Genomic DNA, 12,880 nt, shown 5'->3' with positions numbered 1-12,880 from the left:
AGGACCCTCCCAATCCCCACATGGCTGCCAGGGAATGTTCCCACCAGGCAGGGATCCTCCTAATCCCCATGTGGCTGTCCTGCCAGGTGGGGATGCCTCTCCCTGCCATGTGGGGATCAGGTTCTGATTCCCACCTGACTGGGATGCAGCAGTCCCACCTGCTGGGACAGCTCTTCTGGCCATGTGGGGATCAGGGAGACAGCTGCCCCTGCAGCCAGCACAACTGAGGCCATGTTTAGCCAGGCAGCAGTGGGCCCCCTGCTGCATGGGTTGACTGGGAGCAAATTGCTCCTGGCCAGCATCTACATATGCTTTACTGAACAGTAGCTAGTGCAGTTAATCTACTACCTGTATTTTCAGGTAGTAAGTAGTAAATAACTGGTCATTAGTCTATTTTACTGTGCAGTAGCCTAGCGCATGGTTAAATACTGACACTTTACTGTGCAGTAGATTAGTCTACTGCGTAATAAAGTGTCTTGTGTAGACATACCCATGACAACTCTGAAAATAAATAATCAGAAACACATTAGTTCTTAGAGAAAACTGGAAACTAATGATGAACAGTAATGGATCTGATGTTTATAGCTAAAAGCTTTTTATTAGCACTCAAAAATATGCTTGCAAAAACTTTTTTCACTTTGACTTCTCTTCCCTTCTATTCTCCTACAAAAGGCATGTCAGACAGTTACAATCTCAATTCACAGTAGAAATCTAATTAGGTGAGGACATACCTTATTTCTTGTAAGGTCCTTGCATGTTACAGCCTACCACTCCAAGCCCTTTCTCCTACTATTGCATGAGTAGATAAGTATTTTTAAATAAGACATATGCATTGAGGACTCAGATAAGATATAAATTGCAAAGACATTCTGTAAAGAAGAGGACACAGAGTAGGCAGTAAACTATAAAAGTCGTTAAAATGACTCCATTGTTTGCCTCCAATTTAAATTGCACAGGAGGTAATAAGGTCCCAGATTGTGAAAGCAAACAGACCAGAGACAGTAAGGAGAGGGAAGGAAAAGGAGAAAAATGAGCAAAATTGACACAAGGAATTATGTCTTGCTGCTGTCTATAAGATTGAAGATGGGACTGCACATTTTGGGAATAGCATCAATATCCAGTATTATCATAATGAATTATAATCACCTCTGCCTTGGAAGAGATCATTTAACCTAAGTTTAAGGCATTAAGCCCATTTCTAACTATTATAAACATGTTATCCATTGAAGGGTTGGCTAGAGAGCAGATCGCCCTGATTCTGGCTACCAAGGTTGTTATTGCAGGGTCCTCTGATACATGTGGTGCTGGCCACATACCAGTAACAGAGTAATACAGTAAGAGAGACAGGTTACTGGACTAGGTGGATATCAGGGCTGAACTAGAGTAATACAGAAACAGACAGGTTACTGGACTAGATGGGCATCAGGGCTGAACTAGTGTAGCAATGCTTATATTCTGAGGTTTGTTAGTATTTTTCTTTCCCTGCATTCTCCATATCAAACACCCCCATCTTACTACACTCTCCTAGGATTTGTTTGTTTTATTTTATGGGGATAGAGGAAGCTTGAACAGGGAAATACTTCTGCCCTGATACCTCATTCATGTTGAGCAATAAGCAGTTCTTATTTAAGAATGTGGCTGCATATTTTCATTTTTAAAAGGAATAAAGCTTAAAATATGGGCATGGATAAATAAAGTAGCAACAGTGATTTAAATAATTCTGAGTTCCTAATCGGTGACTTTTTATTCTCAAAAGGTTTTGCTTCTGTTCAGTAACTAGACAAGTAAATGTTAAAAACCGGTCTAGGTTCCTTTTTCCCCTTTACTTTTTAAAATTATAGGATGTTTATATTTGATGCATAAAACACTAGAGGTCTTTATTGAGACTTTTTAACCCCATACCCTGTTTTTTGCTCATAGGTGGTCTATCCATTGCAATGTTGCAGAGCACTGAACTTTCCATTTTATTGGTCTCAGACAGCAGCCACCAGTCAGTCATCTGCCCTGAACTGTATAAAGTAAGCTCTGACTTTAATGTAAGAAAAAGAGGGGCATAATCACAGTATTGGAAAGGTGCAATTACAATTTATATATATACACAGTTAAAAGCAAAGCACAGAATTCCGAGTATGCCCTTTCATCAAGTATCAAACAAAACCCAGCTGGGATAGCCCATAGACTGCCATCCACCTTTCATTGAGCAACATGAGGCAAATAAAAGGTTTATGGTCCTTGCTGTATGTTGCTCAGATGAAACTCCATGCAACATCAACTGATACTGACCAACAGATGGCACCTGAATATTCCTTCCCCTCCTATCATGCTGCTGTGTAACCTCATCTCAGAAATAGTCAAGACAGGACTACTTGAACCATCAAATTCCTAGTCCCCAGAATATGTTGCTTTACCTTCTCAACTGGATTCAATCAGCAGAAGTGTACGAAACCTAGAATACCATAGTCCTATAAAAAATACTTGGGTAGTGAAATCTTCAAAAAAAAGTGAATACCAACACTCAACACTCAGAGTGCTGAGTCTCCTATATTTTTTCCAGTTATGAAAACAATATACCTTTTGAAGAACATACTGGTAGAAACAATGTCAAAGACAAATACTTACAATACAAGAGCACTTAATGCATTTGTTCCCTTCTGGCTGAAATTCTTCCCCTTCCTTGTAATGTCTACCTTCAAATATACAACCTGAAAAGGAGTGTTTGGGTAAATTTGACTTGGGTCAATACATTTTTTGTTGTAATATGATCCTACCATAGAACTATGTAGAAAATAAATAATTTCTTCTTTTCAGTAATATGCATCATCTCTATATTATAGAAAGTGGGGAAAACAGTTTTGTGACAGAAAGAAAGAACAAGAAGAGAATATTTTCACAGGGAATATTTTTCAGAAGTTTTTTTATATCACTATAGTCAAGATTAGGTCAGGAATTCCATTAAAACTCCTATTTAAAGAAAAAAAAACCCCACTTGTTTTAACAGTCCTCATGTCCTTATCCACATAAGATGTAGTGAGTTGTCAGAATAAACTAAATGCACTGTGCCAGTTGTACCTCAAAAAGAATAATGTTTTGTTATTTATGACTGTGGAAAAAATAGGTTAGGGGCACAGTGGCAGAGACATTAAGGTGTCTAGCTACAATTTGGAAAGCAGGTGTTCAAGCTCATGCCAAAACCCACACTCCCCACTTGGCTCAGCCAGAAGGCTACCTGTCCATTTGGGTGGAGGAGTCAAAGGTAGCTAGATGTGAAGCTAGCCACACCACTCCCTTGGGTACTGTTGGCTATTAAAACTGGTATGCCTTACCCACACTAGCCCAATGAGCTGTTAAGGCTCAAGTAGAAGTTTGACCTTGAGGGAAACAGGTTTATTTGAGATATTCTCTCATAAAAATAAGCCTCCAAGCCACCCCCTTCCTGTTATCTCCCAATTGTAAGTTAGACCATATTCTCATGGTTTTAATGAACCCCTGCACATTAAGTGTCATACCCCAAAAATCCTCTTCCTAGTTATCCTGTGACACATACCTTGCAGGGTCAATGCCTTCATCCATAAAGTATGAAACCTAAGTGGACTTGGCTCAGCTGTCCATAAATGTCCTGAGTATTGCACTGCTTGAAAGCTAGATGTGTCGCTTTCCAAGTTACTTAAATACTTTCCAGTGCAACCTCCCTCCCCTATTTTGTGGCTTTAAGAAAATCACCTCAATTCAGGTGCTCAAAAATCCCTTCACACCATTTTTCTGCCCCCTTAAAGCATTCTGTTCATCTGGCCTCCAGCTGAGTAGCTTTCCTCTTATTTCTCTGTTATAGTTAGTACCTACCGTGAAACAGTAACTAGAAATATTACGGACAGAATCATAGACAAGAGAGAATTAGGGTTGGAAGAAACCTCAGGAGGTCATCTAGCCTAGACCCTGCTCAACGATGAACCGGCCCCAACTATATCATCCCAGTCAAGGCTTTGTCTAGCCAGATCTTAAAAACCTCCAAGGATGGAGAGTTAAAGCCAAAAGGCTGTTAAATTCAATCTAATATAAGTGCTTCGCAGCCCAGGGAATACTCAGCTCCACAGCAGAGAGAATGAAGCCTATTCATTAGGTTCCTCTCTCCTGATCTGGCGGCATGAGAGCTGACAGTGGGGCCTGTGCTTTCACATATAATGTTCAACCCCCATCCAGGCCTTGAAAGGCAGCTCCATGCATCAGCTTTGCTCACCTGACTGATTAGTAGGATGAGGCCAAACGCTTAGTGAGATGCCTCAAGGCAACTGAGCAGAACCTCACATAGGGCTGGTGGAAGAATATACATCTCCCTCAGCCCTGAATGCAAACTTCCAAGTCTGGATGTGTTTCTTTGTTGGTTTTTTTCCCATACTTCTGGGCTGTGACTGAAACTGGAAGCACCAAGATACCTGAACAGAACCTCTGAGGATCCCTGATAGGCTGCCGAGGAGGGTTTTCTGATTACTTGTAAATGGTGTTTTCAGAACAGGCTTCCTATGAGACAGCCCAGTGCCTATAATCTTACCAGGCCAACACTTAGTCAGTTGCTTCTCTCTCCCTAATGAGGTGCTCTCTCCTATGCATTCAAATCCATCGCATCCCAAAAGTTAACTGTGTCCACGTCCATACACGTTGCCATGCATGTTTAGTAAGTGGAGGGAAGCTGATGGAAGGGGAAGACAGAGAGCACAAGAGGGCAACCTTATCTCTGTCAGCATGGTTTGAGCTGCTCTCCGTGTCATTCCCCTGAAATAACACAGCAAGATTCACATTTGAGACATGGGGTGAAAATTAGCCAAAACAACAGTGCTGGGTAGGAGACGGGAATAGATGGGACAGCAAATTGGGCAGGGACTGGCACCGTGACTGAGCTGCAAAAATGCTTATGGGAGAAGGAATATCAGAATTTTTATTAAATCTTACCTGGACATGTGGGACAACATATCCCCATCTGTTTAGAAGGGTTTTTGCAATAAACCACACACTGGATCTCGGATTCTGTTATCACTCCTTCCTGAAAAATACCGAACCAACCATATTATGATCATGATCATAATCATAAGAATCAAAAGCCACAGTAACCAAGAATTACAACTATGACATGCTATATACTGGGTGCTTCTACATGTGATGCTATGTTGCCATAGCAACACACTACAGCAACATGTGGGCAAAACCTGTGACGCCGCAGCTACATTGCTGTAGTGACATGCTCCTTCAGTATAGCACGTTACTACAGCAACATAGCAGCTAAAAATAACCGTGTGCTACGCACACAGCACAGTATGGGGCTGTTGCTGCACCGTCATTTAGTACTTCCAAAAGGAAAACTAAATGATGTCCAGGAACAACTGTGCTGTAGGGGCATGTGTAGACGCACCCACAGTGTAGCAGAAGGTTTCAAAGCCCCTTTTCTTTCTGTATCTGCGACACAGTATCAAGATTCAGATTATCCCCCAGTCAAAAGAGCACTTGAGCCTTCCTGACTCCAGATTTACCCTATAATGCATCAGGTAAGAAACAAAGCACCTTCTTAGGAAAAGGAATCCTGCTTTATCAGGAATCCCCAGCCCATGGAAACTTGGAAGTAATCTGCTATAAAGCTTTGATAGCAGCAGACCAGACACAAAGCATTCCCTTCCCTCTCCCCTTGGAGGAAAAAAGCTTAGAAAGGAGATAAAGGCCTCTCATTCTCTAGATGGAGTCTCTTATCTTTGATGTTTCTCCTGATAGGTACTAGTAAATTATCCTTTCCTGTATTTCTTCTTCAAGAAGTCCTGATGAATCTGAGGGTAAGAATCTGTATGCAAAAGTGGTTGTTTTTTTTGCTGTATACACCTTTGATTTTGTAAATACAGGAAGCCTAGTTTTCCAGTCCTAGCACTCAGGGGAAATAGGCTACCTAGTTCTGCATTTGGAAACTTAGAATGACAGATAAGGAAATGTTCTTTTCACCACTGAGAGCAAATGCAAGCTTTGAGTATCATGTCAAAGAAATATTATGGACTTAGGAGACTATTGCTCAACATTAACTGTGGTACATAACATGCTGAAGGTACCCATATTTTAAAGTGGATAGGAATACACCTTTATAAAGTTGTTTTGTGAACACGGCTAATTTTAGTTGCCCACAATATTAATGTAGCAGGGCGAGTTTAGAAATAAGTGTCTGAATACCCAATGTTAAATGATACATATGATGGGATGGTCCTTTTGAAGATTTATAGAGTGTGTTTTAAATGGTCATTTATTCCTGTTTCTATAGTTGGAGTGACATCAGCATTAGATCAAAAGAAAGAACTGTTCTTAAAACAGTCAGCTTTTCAGGAGGCAATTGTATTTTACCCACACAAATTATGAGCAAATCAATTTGGAAGGATGAATAAAAAGACTGCACACACGAATGTCAGACTGCAGGCACAGTTCCATGGCTTGTGTACACAGATGCAGTTTCTGGGCCTGAACTAGACACATGGAACTGCATAATTATTAGGGCTGCAAGCCTACCAATAATGCAATCTACTGCATTAACGAAACAGGAGCATGGGAGGACATATGTGTTTTTGGTTGGGGGCGGGGGAGGGGTGCTTGCTTGTTTGGTTTCTGTTAGCCTCTTTTTAACCAAAACACCAAATAAGAAATAGCCAGGCATCTGAAAGAGAAATATTAACATCAAAATTCATATTTTGCTAAAAATCTAGCTGATACTGAGAAAACGAAGATAATCCCTGTAATCAGGCTAGCACACTACCCGTTGCTCATCCAGGTGATGAAGTTCATGACTTTCAGTCCTTACCTGACATTGGTATGTGACACATGGCCTGGCTGGAACTTGCCATTTCATAGAGCTGTTGTAGGCATTTCCTTCAAAAGTGCACCCTAGAGAAAAAAAGATTCTTTTACTTTAATTACCATACAAAAGAATCCTGAGGTTAGTAATAGCACGGAAGTAGAAAAATTCTACGTTCTCATCTCAGGGGAGGTATAGCAGAGGTGAGTACCAGGGAACAGATTTCAAGTTATGCAAAATGGTACATTGAAGTTAATAGAGCTTTGCCAATTCATACCAGCTAAAAACCTGAACAAATTCCTAGGCACAGTAGTCAAAATCAAGGCAAAAAGCCTTTGCATTTCTCTCTTTCTGATGCACAGGCAGTAATTGGTTTCATAAAATGATAACAACAGCCATTTAAACTAAAAATCTGTATTTGATTTCTCTTGTATCCATAGGCAATGCATAAGTGCTGACAATGGCGGGGAGGGGGCACAACTCCATATCACGGCTGCCACTGCTGCTGCACATTGGGTCTGGCCAGGCTACAGCCCCATGTCCTGCTGTTGGCATAGAAATTGTGCTGCCACCACCATCCCCACTGCTGTTGGGCCCTGCACCCCACTGTCAGCACAGAAGTCTCGGGGGAGCATGTACTCCCCCCATACTGCCCCAAAACATCACCTATGCATGTATCAGTCTCTTTAATTAGGATGGATTACCCTTTGCATAGTTTTCCAGATTCAGAAAGTGCTTAGCTTTACTTATTTATTGAAGTTTATTCCTCAAAAAAAATTAAAAGACATGCTAAAATGGAGTGCATAGTTAATCTTTGGGAGAGGATGGGTGATGCAGAGTATTAAAACTAGCCCTGGTCAAAAGTGATTCATCACATATTTTTCCTCCAGAAAATAAACTCTTATTGGTGGGAAAACACCATTTTCAATTAAGTTCTTAGATATTTTTATAGAATTATTTCCCCTTGATACCTCATTGTTTTCTGACATTTTTCATTGGGAAAAAAGAGAGAAAGGAGATCAGAATAATAGAACAGGTAATTACAGCAAGGAATAAAATATCCAAAACCCCAAAATACAAAATTGGAAACTGAGATTTCAAGCTGAAATACAATGGAAATATTTGTTTAGAAACACTATTTCAAAATTCAACATCTTTGTTTTGATATTTTCAAAACATTTTGTGAAAAAAAATCAAATATCTTGACCAAAACCTCTAAAAACAGTCTTTCCTCATCTATTTTACCCAACACCCACTGAAGTCAAGGGTAAACTTCCCAGTTTCTTTGGTTGGCATTGGACAGCCTCAGCCTCAGTATATAGCCCTTATCCACCTTGAAAATAAATAGTAAAAGCTTCAATGTGTCAATCCCACTTTATTTAAAACTTCACCTGTTACAGATGAAATCTGTGACTCCAACAGCCCTGTTCACTGTTTCCCCCCTTTAAGTCTGGTCTGTAGGGCTATATATACAATTCACCCAAACATGCTTGAGAAAATCTTTTTTGTCAGCACTGCCACGCATATTCAAGACACTTTTGAAGTAATGACAGAAAATTAGCAAAAGTCCTACATCACTAGAATTTAAAGTTCAAGATAAAAGAATCCAAAGGACACTGGAATACACAGGATCAAACTAATACAGAGTTCTAATATCACATAACAAATCTGTATGCAATACAAAATGTAATTAGAAGCTGATGTACATTAATCAGTTTAAGAATTTGCTAATTTCAATGTTATCTTAGGTAACCAAATGCCTATACAACATTCCATTTGTTAGCTCCTAAAACAAGTCTTCTAATTAGAAGTTTCACTGCACAGACCATCAATTCTGCACTGGTCAAAGACACAATGAAGTAGAGTTTACAGATACTGCCAAGAAGATTAAAAGAGTACAAGTTAAATACTAATGTCACCTCTAAATGACATAACTATGCTTATAAAAGATAATGATCAGGTTTATGATGCCATATACAGAGGTAATGTGGACTACTGACAAAATAAAAGGTCATAGTCTCACTTGAGGTAAGTCAGTATACCTCCATTAACTTCAAAGGAGCTATGACAATTTATATCAGCTGAAAATCTGGCCAAGAGAGTCACTGCAAATTCACTGGCCCAAAAGAGACATGATCCCACGGCAAAGTAGCTCATGCACCAGGCTCAAGAATCCAGCAGTGAAGAATGATAAATGGGGTAGATTTATTCTTCCTGGCTGTGTAAAGACTTACAGGTGCATGAAGCCCAAAATACCTTAGGGTCAAAAGCATTAAACAAATTAAAAATTAGGAAAAATCTAAACAGAATGTTTTCCTTCAAAAAGTGAAAACCATGACATTTGTTTCCAGAATCCAAGATATGCCACTGTAGTAAGTAGCATAATATGGGCTAAAGCAGAGGCGGGCAAAATCTGGCCCACAGGCCGGATCTGGCCGGTGGTGGACTCCATTTCCCAGCAGCCCCTGCCCGCATGACTGGAGCCTGTCTCCAGCCTTGTGTTGTGATAGCACAAGGCTGGGGTTGCCATGGAAACCAGCCCCAGCTGCACTGGCAGGGTGCATGACAGGGTGGGTGTTGGGACCCAGAGGCTTCTGGGCCCAGCTCAATTGTACTGGCACTTGGCAAGAGACTGACATATCTGGTTGCTGCGCTCTTATTCTTAGCTGCAACGATACTGCCCCCGGAACCCATTATATCTGTTAGGGTTCAATAAACTTGCTTTTAGTTTAGGACAACTGTGTCTTAGTCTCCTTGCCTGGTATAAGATCCATTATAGCGTCAGAGGGATGCAACAAGTGGAGAAGGAACCTGCAACATACCTACAGGCTGGGGAACACCCTTCTCAACAACACAGTGGCTGAAAGAGATCTTGGAGTCATTATTGACTCCAGGATGGAAATGCGAGAAAGCGGTCAGTAAGGCTAACCACACCTTGTCGTGCATCTACAGATCCATCACAAGCAGGTCCAAGGAAGTGATCCTTCCCCTCTATGCAGCGCTGGTCAGGCCACAGTTGGAGTACTGCGTCCAGTTCTGGGCGCCGCACTTCAAGAGGGATGTGGCTAACCTGGAGAGGGTCCAGAGGAGGGCCACTCACATGGTCAGGGGGCAGCAGACCAGGCCCTACAAAGATAGACTAAGGGGCCTGAATCAATTCAGCCTCCACAAGAGAAGACTGAGAGGGGATCTGGTGGCTGTCTATAAACTCACCAGGGGGGACCAGCGGAAAATAGGTGAGGCTCTGTTCCCTGAGGCAGCACCTGGGATAACAAAATAACACAAATTGATTGAGTAGGTTCAGGCTTGATATCAGGAGGTGTTACTTTATGGTTAGGGCTGCCAGGCTCTGGAATGGGCTACCAAGGGAGGTGGTGCTCTCTTCTACCTTGGGGGTCTTTAAGAGGAGGTTGGATAGATATCAGGCTGGGATATTATGATACCAGCACTCGTTCCTGCCCAGGGCAGGGGATCGGACTTAATGATCTGATCAGGTCCCTTCCAACCCTAGAAACTATGAAACTATGAAACACAAGGTAGAGGGCTGCTTTGGAGCCCTGGGATCTTGTGGCAGGGAAAGCTTGGTCCGGGGCCAGGGCAGAGCTGCGATCTGTAGCCTGCATACTCAGGACAGGGGTGCATAGGCAGCAGAACATGGCTCTGCCCCAGCTCAGGACCAGACTATCACAGCTGCAAGGAGTCAGGGCAGAGCTGTGATCTGTAGCCTGCATGCTCCAGACAGGGGCACACAGGCAGCTGATTGTGGCTGTGTCGCTGCCATAGACCAGGCTGTCATCACTGCAAGGAGCCGGGAAAAAGCCATGATCCGCTCCCTGCATGCCCCTGCCTGGAGCATGCAGGCTGCATATCGCGGCTCTGCCCTGGCCGCCTCCTGGGTAGTGCAGGCTGCACCCACCCGGGAGCTGCACCCAAGCTGCCCCCACCACAAGATCCCAGCAGCTCCGGAGCAATCTACTGCTTGCCCTGCCACGTGCCCTGCCAGCGCAGCTGGGGCCGGTCTCCATGGCAACCCCAGCCTTGCACTATCAAGGCACAGCTGTGGCTGGTGTCTCCATGGAGACCAGCCCAAGCCATGCGGAAAGAGGCTGCTGGGAGTCTGGCTACCAGCTGGATCTGCCATTTTCCCCACCCCTGGGCTAGAGATGATGATTGTAACATTATTTCTGAGGCAGCTGTGGGTATGGGTAAGGGAAATGGGAGGATAGAGGCCCTGATGTCACTCATAAAAACTGAATAAGTTTGGTAGGGTAACCAGCCTTTTCCTGCTTCTCCAACATCATATGCTTTTAATAGATTCCTTTTGAAGCGTATATCCATCCTGCCTTCTGCATTTTATCTGAAACCGTGCCAAAGTAGAACAAGCTGGAAAATCTGGTAATTCATAATTGGTTGTTCTTTATGAAAATAAGGGCAGGTTTCTTAATTAATTCTTATTGCTCAGCTACCTCAAAGGTGAACCTACATGAAGGATGCATCTACACAAGATGTGTTAACATGCCTTAGCTCAATTTACTATGCATTAAGGGTGCATGTCTACACATGCATGCCCTTACTGCATAGTAAAAATGGATAATTGCAACAAAATTTCATACCTCCAAATGCAGGTATAAAATTTAGTTGTGATTAGTTAATGCACAGTAATGCACGTGTAGATGTAACCCAACACTAAATTTATTGCCAGGTCTGCCCTGACAGTAGGGGCCTGGCCTGTGCCTACCGCGCGGGTTCCTGGCTTGAACCCTCTCCTGGGCCAGACCTGGGCTGCTTCCTGACAGCCCCTAGCTTCAGGCTATAAAAGTCTGCAACCATTTTGTGCCTTGGAGCACACTGCACAGAAGCCTGGTGGCTCCTGTGCAATACACAGGAACACTGCAAGCCTCATGCACCCCCTTGGCCTGAGTACAGGCTGCCTCTGCGTGTCCTGTCCCCTCTCCAGAGCTGCTGCTCAGCCACAGGTGAGTCTTGCAAAAGGCTGCAGCTAGTTGCACCCTTGGCCCAGCCCTGCCCCTGCCTCGTCCCCAGTCCTGGCCTCTACTGCTGGGCCCTGCCCCCACTCCCTGCCTAACCCACCTGCACTCCCCTGGCCCCAGGATGCCCCCCTACAGATCCCAGAGAGGCAGGACACAGTTCAGAATTTTATTCAGCAACCCAGGTTCCCACAGCTGAGGGGGCATGGGCCTCTCACACCCCGAGAAAGGTGTCAATGCTGAAGGTGATGTCCTTCTCAGCAGTGGGGGACAGAAACATGTAGCACCATCACAGGTAGCCCTCCAGGCAGTGGTGGAGGTTGTGAGGCAGCCCGGGCTTGCCCCCCACACTGTCATAACTCAGGATCCCAAGCCAGGAGCACAGGAGGTGCCTGGGGCACTAGGAGGATCAGCAACAACAGGAAGTAGTGACTCAGGCACCCCTCAGCCTGCACAAACAGCTCATCACTCACCTCCTGGGGCACATGCAGCAGGGGCACACTCAGGGCACAGTGGCAATGTGGCAGGGGGCTGGCCCCAGGGCACCTCCCCAGAGAGGCCCCCAGGGGGGAAGGCAGGGGCTCAGCCAGCCCCTTTCCCTGGTTGTCTGGGAGCTCCACACACCCCAAGCCTGGGTGCTGTGGGTTGGGCAGCAGCATAGCAGAATGGCTGGCCTGCATGGGGCCTGGGGGAGAGTGGGGTCTGGAGCTATGGTAGCAGGTGCTGCCAGAAGCCTGGCCTGTCCCTCCCTGAGAAAGGGACAGGGGAGGCAGGCTGCCTGAAGCCAGCACCCAGCAGGTTGAAAGCCCCAGTGCAGCAAGCGGGAATGTGGGGCTCAGCCAGTGACCACCTGGGCCTGGACCTGCCTGGCCAACTTAGCATGGTCCCTGGGCACCCATGCATGCTCAACCCCCAATCTGAGGCTGGGCAGCGCATGGCCTCTGGTGCAGAGCATCTTACCTATGAACTGTTGCAAACTCTCACAAAAGGCTTCTGTCTTCTGGCTCTGTAGGGCCTACATCTGGATTCAGGGGAGACACTGCAGCGACCAGCAGGGATGCCAGGTTGGGGATGTGGCTGG

The 12,880-nt window shown here is 44.3% G+C and overlaps 1 protein-coding gene across 2 annotated transcripts in view; it reads right to left on the bottom strand.

Annotated features, from left to right (window-relative positions):
• Positions 1-12,880, bottom strand: part of BMPER (BMP binding endothelial regulator) — a 232,619-nt gene that overhangs the window by 166,908 nt on the left and 52,831 nt on the right. For both annotated transcript variants that reach the window (XM_025200608.1, XM_014518624.2), the window contains 3 exons: positions 6,818-6,900; positions 4,945-5,035; positions 2,620-2,702 (listed from right to left, as the gene is read on the bottom strand). In XM_025200608.1, the coding sequence (XP_025056393.1) occupies positions 2,620-2,702; positions 4,945-5,035; positions 6,818-6,900 (257 nt within the window). The remainder of the gene's footprint in view (positions 1-2,619; positions 2,703-4,944; positions 5,036-6,817; positions 6,901-12,880) is intronic.

Source organism: Alligator sinensis, unplaced genomic scaffold (genome assembly GCF_000455745.1).
Source record: "Alligator sinensis unplaced genomic scaffold, ASM45574v1 scaffold86_1, whole genome shotgun sequence".
NCBI lineage: Eukaryota > Metazoa > Chordata > Crocodylia > Alligatoridae > Alligator > Alligator sinensis.
Note: the sequence above shows the minus strand (reverse complement) of the source record. Positions and strands in the feature narration are given on the sequence as shown.